The sequence below is a fragment of the Megalops cyprinoides genome, chromosome 10, assembly GCF_013368585.1.
Source record: "Megalops cyprinoides isolate fMegCyp1 chromosome 10, fMegCyp1.pri, whole genome shotgun sequence".
Taxonomy (NCBI): Eukaryota; Metazoa; Chordata; class Actinopteri; order Elopiformes; family Megalopidae; genus Megalops; species Megalops cyprinoides.
This window is the reverse complement of record NC_050592.1, coordinates 10,559,855-10,573,568: the sequence shown is the minus strand read 5'-3', so window position 1 is coordinate 10,573,568 and position 13,714 is coordinate 10,559,855. Positions and strand designations below refer to the sequence as shown.

The 13,714-nt window shown below is 49.0% G+C and overlaps 1 protein-coding gene across 1 annotated transcript in view; it reads right to left on the bottom strand.

Moving 5' to 3' along the window:
* Positions 1-13,714, bottom strand: part of LOC118783964 (histone-lysine N-methyltransferase ASH1L-like) — a 29,157-nt gene that overhangs the window by 3,003 nt on the left and 12,440 nt on the right. The window contains exons 4-22 of the mRNA XM_036537910.1: positions 11,204-11,984; positions 9,078-9,251; positions 8,546-8,640; positions 8,034-8,107; positions 7,802-7,847; positions 7,554-7,662; positions 6,960-7,166; positions 6,153-6,299; positions 5,686-5,794; positions 5,323-5,484; positions 4,900-4,970; positions 4,626-4,810; positions 4,312-4,464; positions 3,693-3,747; positions 1,967-2,099; positions 1,297-1,566; positions 636-722; positions 435-525; positions 38-176 (exon numbers count right to left, since the gene is read on the bottom strand). Of these exons, the coding sequence (XP_036393803.1) occupies positions 38-176; positions 435-525; positions 636-722; positions 1,297-1,566; positions 1,967-2,099; positions 3,693-3,747; positions 4,312-4,464; positions 4,626-4,810; positions 4,900-4,970; positions 5,323-5,484; positions 5,686-5,794; positions 6,153-6,299; positions 6,960-7,166; positions 7,554-7,662; positions 7,802-7,847; positions 8,034-8,107; positions 8,546-8,640; positions 9,078-9,251; positions 11,204-11,984 (3,088 nt within the window). The remainder of the gene's footprint in view (positions 1-37; positions 177-434; positions 526-635; positions 723-1,296; positions 1,567-1,966; positions 2,100-3,692; positions 3,748-4,311; positions 4,465-4,625; positions 4,811-4,899; positions 4,971-5,322; positions 5,485-5,685; positions 5,795-6,152; positions 6,300-6,959; positions 7,167-7,553; positions 7,663-7,801; positions 7,848-8,033; positions 8,108-8,545; positions 8,641-9,077; positions 9,252-11,203; positions 11,985-13,714) is intronic.

Here is a 13,714-nt window from a genome sequence, read left to right as displayed (position 1 = left end):
CTCTACTCAGAATCCCAGAAGACCATCCGTATCTCACTTCTCGTTCTTCCACAGTTTCTCGATACGGAAGATGTCCAGTTTGTCCCTGTTGACATGGGACAGGAGGCGGTAGGACTGTCTGACGGGCTGGCCATCTGGGGTACGCCGGCTGTCCCTCATCAGGTACACACAGTCACCTGCACAGGTAACACAAACACACAGCTTAACACAGCACAAGGAAAATACAGCTTAACAGTCATTTATATACGAAGAACACAGACAGAACTTAGTTAGTCACCTGCACAGTTTGTTACCACAAATATGTTCCATCTAAATATGATCATGGTAAGTTAATGCAAGTGAAAAAAAACACTTCCAGAAGTCCATTACTCTGCCTCCCAAGGCATAGCTGAGAATTAGCAGCTCCAGTGGGAATGATGAGTCCTGAAACTTACCCTGGTGCAGCAGCAGGTCGTCTCTCAACAAACAGATGTAGTAGACGGAGCCAGACTGGGCATAACTGGGCTGGGGCAACATGGGCACCTCCTGCAACATGCCAAAGAAGCCACAGAGTCAACACAGAGGAGAACCCACTCTTTAATTTGCCCAGACACCCCTCCGCTCTGGCACACAGAGGAGGCCGGTGACGGACTCACCCTGTCCACGGACCGGGGGTCACACTGCTCGCACAGGTAGTGCTCCACGTCCGCCTTGAGCCGCATGCAGTCACAGTGCTGCCACACCTGAGGGAAGGGGGGGGCGTTACACACCACTCACACTGTCACCAACACAGGGCTCATACGCCCATCCTAATGCATAAAACTAGATCTTACATGGTTTCGCTGAGGCAGGGGTTAGGTTCTTCAAACTATGAGAGGAGTTAGATTAGTGGTGCAACAACTAGTGGCAGAAACAATCAAATCAGAAGTTGACTGACTTTTGACACACATGTAACGCATATACATATGGACAGCAGTGTAGCATAGTGGTAACGAGAAGGACTTGTAACCGATAGGTTGCCAGTTCGATTCCCTGCTGGGTCACTGCTGTTGTACCCTTGGGGAAGGTACTTAACCCAGAATTGCCTCAGTAAATATCCAGCTGTTTAAATGGGTAACATGTAAAAAATTGTAACCTATGTAAGTTGCTCTAGATAAGAGCGTCTGCAAAATGCCAGTAATGCGTACAATACGTCTACAGAATGCAGTTGCAGTGTATTGAAAGTCAACCACTCAAACTGAACACTTTTTTTTTCCGGGATTCTCCACCCCGCCACCCCTCTCCTCTCCGCCTCCGCCCTCCCCTTCTTCTCCTCACCATGCATTTCTCGCACTGGATCATCAGGCCCTCGTCCTTGTACATGCCGCAGATGCAGCGGATGACGTCGTCATCCTTGTCGTGCGAGCCCGCCCGGCCGTGGTGCTGGTGGGCGTGGTCGCGCTCCAGCGAGTCGGAGCTGTCGGCCTCGCTGGCGGTCTCGCCCATGATCTCGTCGATCTGGACGGCGGCCTCGTGCCGCGCCCCGTAGTAAGCCTTCCGCAGGCGGCAGACGTCCCGCCCCACCGAGGACTTGCGCCCGTAGTACTTCTGCGAGTGAGGGCGTGAGAGAAGGCCTTAAATCGGCGTCGGAATTTGGGAATGGTAATCTGGGTGCTGTTAGGAAGGCGCTGCATAAAATGACGCTGAATATTTTCAAATGTGTCGTCGCAGCACCCTGAGAAGGGCCAGCATAAACTGAGAAAACACATCCACAGACGCAGTACTGCATCTGAACACAGAAAACCTGCCCCAATGGGACGCCGCATGGCCTCCAACTCCTAAACATTTACACTGACAATTCCTCCCTCATGTTAAAGGAGTCCCATGTAAAGAACAGATTAAAAAAACACATTCCTGGTTTTTAAAATGATTCCTTCAAGAGTACGCCTCATCTTGTTTTTCATCCTGAGAATGACAGTGGCCAATATAAGCTCCCACACACACTCACCTCTGCGTTGCGGAAGACTTTAAGCATGTCGGTGTCGAAGGCCTCCACGGTCTTATAGTGGCCAGTTAGGATCTGCTTCTCAATGGTGCTGAGGTCCAGAGGGTCAGAGACCTTCTCATAGTACTGTGTATTCCTGGGGGTACAGTGGAGTCACTCTTACACAAGGAACCACTGATTCAAAATGGCTGCACATGCCACTGCCGTATAGGACACACGCAACACTGTAGAATACAGGGACACAACGCTGTACCACATGGCAAAGCAGGGAAGCACTGCCCCGTACTGCTGCACACAGCCTTGGCCAGCGGTTTCACAAGCAAAGCAGCCGCTCGCCAGATTAAACGGCACACAGCATACTCGCTTTTGCCAAGGCTACTCATTCCATAGAGAAAACGCCGTTGCACATTCTTACAGAAATCACACGTCCCTGGAACACACATAAAATGCTACTGCTCAAAAGCTGTTAAATGCTGCTGTTCATACACTGTATATACAGGGTGTAATTTATTTCCAAGTACTGCTATACAGGATACAAAATATGTAAAAAAACTACTGCTTGGGCCAAGGGGGTGCTTCTGTCATGTGTGTGAGCTGTGACTCAAAAAAAAAAAAAGTCGAATAGCTTATGATGATGGCGATGGATCTCAAATTCAAACATCAGGGGGCGCAAGCAACACACCAGCAGCCTCAAGCCAATGAAATCCATTTAACTCTAACAGCTGATATGTGTTACTGTCACGACGAACCATAGTTATTTCACCTTAATGCACAGCTTACAAGGGATATAGTACGTCTCTGGTATGCCTGTGTACCAAAAGTCAGCCATTTAAACACACATCTGTTCACTGGACGAAAACGAAAAGGGGAAATGAAGGGTGTGGTAAAAATGGATCGCCCCTGTTTAAAATGGTCCCCAGTGAGGTAGACCGCTGTTCACGTACCAGATCCACGCACTGACAATGCACACAAAGGACGTATCACTGTTCATTCTCCAGGTGCCAGACACCACGCTACACTGTTTCCATAATAGGATGAACAAGCTTTGTTATAGCGCAGTAAAGAGCAAAAGTAGCTTTGAAAAATGAGCATAAGTCTATAATTGGCTAAATGACAACACAAACGGCAGGAAAGCTCCTTAATGTGCATTTTTCTGAGCTGACATCAGTGACCTGGGACACAATACAAAAGCGAGGCTTCATTTTGACTCAGCCTTTGTCCGTGAAATCACCGCCAAGCCGGCCAAAAAAACTGACTGACGGAATAAGTGAATGCGGAAAGCACACGGCACACAGAGAAGGCAAAGGAACTGTGCAGAGGAGAGAGAAGCTGGCAGCGGATGTGGCTGTGGTGGACAGCGCTGATTTTTGGAGGCAGCCAAATGAGGAGAAGCAACGAATGTGACACAGATCAGAATGTGGACGGCACTCGCGTCCTCCTAATACTCAGCCCCACCTCGTGCGATTCATCCAGCCAAAAAGTTCAGCATCCTTACTGATGAGAACACCACTGCCTCCAGCAGGCGCTGACTGACCGGTTATGTTCATGCTCTCTGAGAAGCTGCACGCAGAAACATTCTTTCCAACATCGGAAAAAAACCATATGTGTTTGAGTGGGAGGGGAGTGAGTGATTATGCTGGCATGCCATCCTGTACGCATCAACCTGAACGTTACCCAGGCAAGGCCCGATGCTAACCGTGCGCAGTCGGTCACACACTGTAAGACTCACCGTTTCCTGGAGGGCAGAGTGAGCAGTGGGGCAGCGAGGGTATGACTGGATGAGTCTGCAGAGAGAGAGAGAGAGTCAGACAGGTTAACCACATCAGTGGCGCAACACAATCTGCAGGCCCACAAGGGCGATCAACATTATCTACACGCACCACAACAACCTCAGTCATCATCTCCAAGTAGGTGTCATTTCAATGACACTGCCAGTAAGTATCACAGTAAGATTGCCTTACAAATGTAGCAAAGGAGTGTGCACCCCTCATTAATAGTTGGAGCCAAGCAGAGTAGCAACAGTCTCATTCTTCATGGGGTTGAGTACAGTATCATGAATTAATGGAGTTAGGTACTGCAACACACAGACCCTTGAGGCTGAGTACATACAGATGTTGAGAACATACAGAGTAGCACACAGATTTCTGGGGTTGAGTACAGTAGCACAATGATTGCTGGGGTCAAGCACAGTAGCATAAATTGTTGAGGTTGAGTACAGTATCAGGCATTAATGGAGTTAGGTACTATAGCACAGAGACCCTTGGGGTTGAGTATAGTAGCCCACAGATTGCTGGGGTTGGATCGAGCAGCACACAGATTTTCGGGGTTGATTGGAGTGGCACACAGACCCTTGTAGCTGATGATCATGTCGCAGATCTCCTTGAAGATGTGCGCGAGGCGGGCGGTGCGCGTGACCTCCATGTTCTCCTCGGCGGCCGCCAGTCTCCGCGTGCGCACCGACCGCGACGTCTGCAGCGCCGAGAACTGCGTCAGGAACACGTCTGCGAACGCCCAAAAAACCACCGGTGAGCACAACCCCCAACACACCCGACACACAGCGAGCAGTACAGACAGAAATGTACATCCACACCGGGCACGATGGATAGGAGCGGATGCGCCCATACCTCCTCACGGCGCCACAGAGCCACACAGGGAGGCGCACCTGATTTGATGTTGCCGTCGTCTCTGATGACTCCCCCCCAGCGGCTGTAGAGCGAGAGGCTGCCGCCCTCCCTCTCTCTGTCTCTCTCCCGCTCACGCTCTCCCTCCCTCTTCAGCAGCTCCTGCTTCTCCCTCACGCGCTCCCAGTTCCTGACCAGGAAAACCCGGTGCTTCAGCACAAAGTTCCTGCCAGAGAGACGGGGGGGGCAATTATTCAGCATGTTGCCGTGAGGTTCTCTCATTTTCGTGACCGTGAGAGCAGCTTGCCTCTGTACCTCTCTCTGTTGGACATGGGCTTCATGTGCAGATGAGGAGAGAACTTCCCACTGTCGCTGGACTCTTCCTCCTTTCATGGGGAGAGAGAGGAAAAAAAGAGGAGGGAGCTTCAGCAAATCCTGGGCTGTGAGGGCCAACTGTTGCCACTGAATAATCACAAGCATTTTAGTCTTATTGGTCTCATTTCAGTGACTCACAATGCTGACAGACTGAAACACCACTCACTTAGTTTCAGTACTACTAGTTCTCTCAGTTTCAGATTTAGTAAGTGTGAAATGATGTCCAAGTGTCAAGTGCTTCCCCGGGCCACAGGACCACCTGCAACTCCGGGCCTAATTTAACATTTAAATCAGTTTTGATAAGTGATCAAGGACTAAGACCAGAGCAGCCCTTGTAGTGGAGCTAATTCTTCTGATCCTTACCCGCTTCTTGAGCTGATGCTTGGACTTGCGTTTCTCCTTGAGTCGGCCCGGTCTCCGGGTCCCGCCCCCGGCTCCGCCCCCCTTCCCAGGAAGCCCGTTGACCCGCTGGCTCTTTCCCCCGATGATGCCCCGGCAGCTCTCCGAGCCACACTTACACACTTGCTGTGCGGAGAGAGGTTGATGGAGGGTAAAGAGAGGGAGGAGAGATGGGGTGAAGGGAGAAGGATGGGTGAAAGGGGAGAGGATGAGAGGCAGGTGGATATGCGTGTGGAGAGAGGGAGTGAGTTACAGCCAGAGGAAACAAGTGATCGCAAAGACAGAGCAGCATTTCTGTGGGTGTGGCTGACAACAAGGGCGTCTCACCTGCTTCTCTGTGTTGAAGGAGTGGAAGTTGTAGTCGTAGGTGAGCTCTGTGCCGCTGTCCATATCCTTCAGAGCGAACAGACCAATCCGGTACACTCCATTTACTGACCTGAGAGGGCAAATCGGGCATGTCGTTCAAACACACTCTAATCAAATGCAAAACATACACATAAGTACACTTACATCTGTAACGTCATCATTATCTACCTGAAGCTGTATAACACCCACGTAAGCTTCAGTCCCACCAGACAGTGAACTGATCCTGTATTAACCTGTTCACAAACTATACTACGCTAACTATACAAACTTTCCAGAAGTAACTTAAAAATAATTCCATGTCCTCTAAGTGCCTGGCAGGGTCCCACACAGCATTCTGAAACCTTGCGCCTCCTCTGTGCCAGCAAGCCCTGCAGCTGTCCTGAAACCCACACAGTGAGGGATCTACCTAAACTGCCAGACGCACTCACCACTTCTGCATCTCGCAGTTGGGCTCGCAGCTGTGGTTGATGAAGCGTGCCTCGTTCCCCATGCGGTAACTGTCAATCACCATGCCGCTGTCCAGGTTCAGGCAGTAGTGGTCGTTATGCTTGTAGTACTGCTCGATCATACGGTTCCTGCGAGCGCGCGCACACACACACACACACACACACACGCACACACACACACAAAATCATGGTCAACACGGCCAAATTCAGCCCACACAAGCATCCCTTTGAAGGAAACTCCCAGTTGATTTGCATTACCTGTCAATGCAATGGCGTAATGGTAATGGTGTGCATTTGCGGGTGAACTAATTTCCCTAATGTGCCTGATGATGCATGAAGGGTCTCAGGATATCCATACACAGAACTCAAGCTGGTCAGTGCTATCATCTATGTTTGCACGTACTGTGCACCTGCCAATCAGAGTTCACTTAAGTATCTTACCCTTATTGTCCTTAACCACTAAAACAGGTAATCAAGCCATCTGTGAGCTACACCTACAGAGACGGCAGTCGGAGGTACTTCACAATGCGCTCCACAGGTATGACTCACAGGGGAATGCAACCTACTTGTGTTACACATACCTGTGGTGGTATGCTTTGACCAATGAGGTCAACCTCCTTATCCACTAATGCAGGGGCAGTCCTGTTTGAGTGTGTGAGTGTGTGTGCGTGTGCATGCGTGTGTGTGTGTGTGCGTGCGTGTGCATGCGTGCGTGTGTGTGTGCATGTGCGTGTGTGTGTGCATGTGCGTGTGTGTGTGTTTATGTGTGTTCCCCGCTGTCCTCCTCACCGGAACTCCTGCTCGCTGACCACCTCCCCCAGGTACTCGATGATGAACTGGCCGGCGCGCAGCGGCTCCTTGGTGCGGATGCCCCAGCCCTTGCCCTCGGCGCGGAAGCGCTCCAGGCACTGCACCCACTCGTGCCTCTGGATGTGCTGGTTGTCACACTGCTCCCCGCAGGGGCAGGTGTTGGGCGCGCACTCCGCAAAGATCATCCTGCGGCAGACACAGAGTCCAGGGGAAGACTACCGTTTACAGTCAGCCACTCTCCCCACCAACATCGTAAATAACATACAGGCAAGGCCAGGGCTGTGCCTTCAGTGTCATATTAGATGACTATATGAAATCCCAACATGGCTACAACATTATTTAATCAAAAAGAAATCAGCAACATGTAGTTCAGAATCAGGAAGCCTGAGTGAGAGGATCTACGATATCCCAATAATTAACCCTGTGAACCCACTACTCCTACAAGCATGAAGTAGCAGCATTTGTATTTATGTGTTATTAGTGGTGGATGTAAGTACGACATACAGTTTTTTGTGGGTACCGCGTGGTGTGTGTGTGTGTGTGTGTGTGTGTGGTTAGTTAGTGGGTGAGTACCTGTTGAGGCAGTCATCGATGCAGCCCTTATCGGCACGGTTTTCTGGCTGCTTGCAGTTACAGGTGGTTGGCTCATACCCCGAGAAAGGCTTCACATCCACGTACACATCTAACAGCGGGTCACAGGGGGGAGGGAGGAGAGCGGGTACTCAGAGTTTCAGCGTAAACACGCTAATGAATTACACAGTGCCACGACACACAGAGCCGGGCACAGCAGCGGTGCGCGGCGCAGGGCCGGAGGTACTCACTAGATCTGATTTTCTTGTACAGAGGGACGTCAGGCTTCTTGTACAGCTGCAACACAGAGAGACACTGTCAGCGGCGAGGCAGCCGTTACAGGCTGAGAGGTACAGACCCCGCAGCCCAGGGGCAGAGCTGTTTATGCTGGAGCTGGGCCCCTGGCCCCCTCCTTCCCACGGGACTTCCTGCCCTCAGCTCTGCAATAACACAAACTTCAATGAATGTCATAATAACAAGTACCTGGTTGTGCTTCCACTGCCACAGGATGTCGTAGGGGAGCTGGAAATCAATGCGCTTCTGTCTCAGATACTTCCCTGTGAGACACATGCGGAGGGAGATTAATAGCCGAGCTGCACCCACCGCCGTATGCAAACCATTATTTAACACAGCTGCTTTCAGCCCGCTGCTTCTCTCGTGGGGATCCTCGGAGGACACTGATTCACTCACAAATCCCATTTCAATTCAATTGGTCATATCCTTTTTGAATTTCTTCATCAGACGCACGCACACACACACTCACACACACACACACACACATGCACACATACACACACACACACAAACTCCTATTTCAATGCCAACTGTTGAACTTATTTTTCATCCTGCAATTAATCCTATGACTCAAGAAAGCAAGTATGCTTTTTGTACCTAAACTGAGTTAAATCAACAACACACCACACACACGTACACACACGCGGTTGCGCACACGCACACACGCACACACGCGTGCACAAATGTACACACACACTCACCGACATGGATGGGAGCTGGAAAGAGGCCATACTCGTGCTCCCCTGGCGTGTACTCCAGCCTCTCTTTCTTCAGTTGCAACAGCTGGCTGCGAGGACTGAGGTCAGAGAGAGAGACGCACAGTGAGGACGTCGGAGCTGGAAGGAACATGTTCATAACCACACATTTTCTACTGATCGCTCATTACTCGAGCACTATGCCACTGCGCTGTGCCAAAGCCCTACAGACAGCAGAGCAACAGAGGTGGGCACGTCAGAGTGTCTGTGCACCATGCCGTGAGGCGGTGAGCCACAGAGCACGCAGCAGGAGTGTCAGAGTGTTGAAATGCGCACACGTATCTGCAGCTGCTGATGGGCTCGAGCCTATCAGTGTGTCACAGGCAGAGAAGCTTATGCATTTTCTTTGTGCATGTGCCTGTGTGAGTTTGTGGGTGTGTGTGTGTGTGCGTGTGTGGGTGTGTGTGAGAGAGTGACAGAGACAGAGAGACAGAGACAGAGAGAGAGGGAAAGCAAAAGTGCATGTGTCTGAACTCACTCCTCAGTCTTGTACACGTCAGAGTAGAGCCCCGCCCTCTGGAACTTCTTCTTGGGCGGTCTGGCAGCTCTCTTTTCCCGTTGGCTGCTCAGGGCTAGGGCCGGGGCATGTTCCAGTGGTGACGGCACCAAATGTTCCCGGGAGGAGTGGCCTTCAGCCTTACCCTCCAGAGCTCTAAGAAAAGACAGAGACACAGGAGCACACACTGTCTTTAGCTCACAGGACTTGTAAATGTACTAAAAATCAGCAACGCCCTGGAGTCCTTTTATGTCAACACAATGAACTGCATTCAGAGATTGGCAGTGTATGTATCATAAACTGTGTTGTACAGAGGCAAAAATAAGCAACATACTAAGGGTTGAGGCCCTTCTCACTTTGGTATCAACTGAATGTATACAGAAAATTTAAACTCAACTGAATGGATACAAAGCACCACAACCAAACAAGCTGGAGGAAATTACATGTTCGGTGTTCAGGACATTATAGAAAACATCTGGAATAATTTCACGGCCCCAAAATTAAAAACCTGTATAAACCAGGCCAATGGAAAGAGTATGGAATGTATTATTAAATGCACTGAAAACACATCTACAAGAAGCGCTAAGCCAAGACTCAAGCCAATTAGACTTACACTTCAATTGTTCGTAGTACACACTTGAAAAGTGTAGCTCATTTTGGATTTATAATTGTCCTTTCATGTTTTCAAAATATTGACCGTGACTTTTGGTGAAAGTTGGCACCTGCAGACTGAAATCGCACCTCAGCCTAATACCTTAAATTGTGCTCTGCATCAGGTCCTAAGCAATAAGCCATAATAGCTGTATAGCTCTTTCGTACACCTTATGAGGTGCAAGCAGATATCAAACAGTCCTGCAAAGTTTCTCCTATTCAAGCGCTGGAATTTCATAAGCAGTGAGGGACTGCCAACAGCCATGAAAAATAACCACTAAGTAATGTTATGTGTCAACAAAAAAAACTGCAACTTTTTATAAGCTGTTCATGTTTCTTGTCGGACCACAGCTAAAAGCAGCAAGACCACTGTGGAATAAGAAAGATAAAATGCCAAAGATCCAAGTCACTGGAAAATACACGCAGGGGAGGGGGAAATTCATTAAGATGAGGCAGAAGCACAAGGGTCTGCTCTGTCCTCAAACAGCCACCACGACAAACAATGGAAGCCTGACGTGGAGAGAGAATTAGCCGTGTACCTTAAATAAAAACAGGTGGTAACTTTTGTAAGCCCTGGAGTTATGACAAGTTCCTTTTAATCAGCAGCAACAGTGACCAGTGGACAGTGCTTTACGGCTTCAAAATTTATGCCAGGTCCTGAGACAGTGCAGCACAGCACGACTCCCTGACTCAAACGCTTGTTTGGTGTGTGCTGGCCCAAAGTCCTCCGATTCTGCAGCAGCCACACGGTTTCAGATTCACTCGGAGCACACTCGTGCGCAATTCAAAGGACCTCAGTATGCGTGCAACGCTCTACATGCTGCGATGAAGACACAACAGCAAAAGCTCCAAGTCAGACTGACAAATACCAAGAGATGCCTCATTCATATAGCTACACTGCGTTTGATTCTTTTTCCTCTGCACTCATAACAAACAAGTTTCACATCCTCTCAAAGAGACTTGGTTCACGGAAGCAATGACAAGCAGAGCTTTACGAAAAGGTATTTTATAAAAATGTAATAAATATAATCACTCAATAATAACGTAACGCCGAAACAGGACAACATTCCATTGCATCCAAGTAACTGATTGGGATCTGACGTAAACTGAAGCACTAACCAATAGCTAAACTCTGTACAGCATGCCTTGTCACAATGTGTAAATCCTGTTGCCTGTAGTTCTGTATGAGCAGGACAAATAACAAAAAAGGACAAATAAAGTTATATTTTATTCTACTGCACAGCAGTGTACAGCTGAGAGCAGAGATTAATTACACCACCTGGTGACACAATCTGTAGCTTTCATAGAGCTTCTTTGTTTTTTAACCTGCCCGTATTGAATGCGTAGTAACAGGCAAACAGGTAAAGGTCTAAAATGTGTTGCAAAGAGAAAGCGCATTGAATTCAGCAGTACAGATGGCGTGCACTGAAATGCACTACCTTGCCGCATGGTCTTACCTGCGGAAACAGTGCATCTCCTCCTGGGTGAGCCAGCCTCTTCTGTCTCCTCCCCTGGGTGCTCCCCCTGCGCTCTCTTCATCTTCCTCCTGTTCTTCCTCCTCTTCCTCCCCCTCCTCTCCATCTCGGTCTCTGGCCCAGCGCTTCCTCTTCTGACCCCTCCTGTGCTGACCCTGCACCACGGCCTCGATCACATCGGAAACTGTATCACCCCCCCCTCCTCCTCCTCCTCTATCTCTGTGCTGAGGGGGGGGTACCTCTGGGGGCGGAGGTGAGGGCGGCGGGGAGGGCAGGGGATACTTCCTGGGACGTCCCGGGCGCCTCTTCTTCACCACGTTGTTGCCCGTGCGGGCCTGCCTCTGCAACTTCTTAGCCTTGAGAATCTTGTTGACGTGGTTCAGGCTGCGCTTAGTGGACAGCACCCTCTCAAACCCCTGGCCAGACGAATGAGAGGGAGGGTGGTGGGAGGGCGACTGATTTGAATGGTGCGGGGAAGCAGGGGCGTCCAGGTAACAGGCTTGAGAGGAGCGTGTAGAGGGGCTCGCCTGGCGGCTACCGCTCCCTCTCTCCCGGCTGGGGGGTCTCCCGGGCCCCTGTCCCCCTCCCCCGAGAGCGTCATGGCTACAGTGTGAGTGCCGGGAAAGGTAGTGTGAGTGCGAGTGCCCGTGAAGTTGGCTGAGCTGCGGGCTCGGCTGAGAGTGATGGTGGTGGTGCAGTCCCCCCTCTGAACACTCGGGGGCGACAGAGCGTGAACCCCGTGTCTGAACGCCCACCGTCATTCCTGCACAGTGGGAGAGAGACGAAGAGCAAAGAAAGCATTAAAAGGTAGCCAGGGAAAGATGAGCAAGTTTAATGCTTTACCCTGACCAGAGGGATCGAGAGGGATCGATACACCTTCTCCTTGTCTCACTGTCATAATGTTGTAGTCACCGCCTTGTTCTTTTCCCGGCAATGACTTGGCCAGTATGGAATTGGAATTCCCAGGGGAGCACACTGAATATGACATTTATTCACAAGAACACACCATAAAACCATAAATATCAAAACCAATTACAACCCAACACTAAAAGAAAAAGAAGAAAGACAAGGTGAAAAGGTAGACCAGTTGCCCTTGCCAGACCAGACTGTCCACTAGCCCTACATGGAATGGGACCAAGAATGATGTATTACAGTGATGAAATGAGTCAGAGCAGTTTCCTGCAAAATTGGCCTTCCCCTAAAGGATGACTGTTTCTGGTAATCCCCCCAAACACACACACACACACACACACACACACACACATACAATATGACACTGCATGTATTTACAACGTGAAAGACAAACTAATCTGAGAATCACAATGCACATACAGTCTAAAATTCTAGACAGATCTACTGCAATAGCCACTTACAATCAGGCACTAGAATTATCTGACTGCCCACTCGTATACACTCTGCACACAATGCTCTCACTAATCACAACACTCACTTTCTGCCACACAGTAAGCATGATCCATATCGCATTTCTGTTTCAGCTGACTGAGACCGTTGGTCAGCGTACCTGACATGCTGTTTTACTGGATATTTGACCTTTAGTTGTGAAACCGGTCAAAAGGCAGAAAGAGATGGAGGGGGTAAGTAATTACAAATGGGCGGGCATTTTGGAGGTACATATTCATCTGCCTATTTAAAGTATTCCTTCCAAACATCCTTCTTCACAATATTATTCACGATGCATCCCTCAAACTCTGTTGTTCCTGTGCTCTCCATTTCTTCCTTCTCTCTTTCAATTCATCTCTCTCTTTATTCAAAATTACTCATCTTCTGAACCTTAGATAACCCCACCCCCCCCAAACACAGGCCAACACAGACACTCAAACACTGCAAGAGATATCTTACAGCAACACTAGCAGGTCAATGGCTGTGTGAAATTCACAAGCCAGTAAACATAAACCACACTTACAGACGTGCGGTACAGTCATAACAAGAGAGCCTGAATTTCCGGTAGCTGGCACTGGCGCACTAATAAACATGTGAGTAAGCAAATCTGCATGTGAGAAACCAAATGAGTATGTGAATAGGCAAATTCATATGGGGCTGCGGGACAGTTAGCTTCCCTTTATTTGCTTACTAACAGACCTTCATCTACATTTTAGATCTTAACCTTGAACTGAGTATAATTACTATTCGACAAAAGCTCAATGAAAAACATTCATTTTTAATGCAGTATTGTAACTGTTCACATGGAAATGCTTACTCGGAGCAAATCTCACTGTCTTATTTATTTTGAACAGCGCCTAGGTAAATTATAAGCCAGGTTCAAAGCCTGATAAACCTCTGTCAAAAAAAGTGAAGTGAAATTTCTTTCATCTTTATTTCTGTTTCCTTGACTAATACATTTCAGAACAGTGCTGTCTCAATTTAAGAAAACAGAAAAAAAATTAACGGCAAAGGAAATTTCACTTTGAAGTAGCAGCCTTCACCTTTTTTAAACCCTTGGGTGTTTCAGTGCACTTGCACCTTCTGTATATA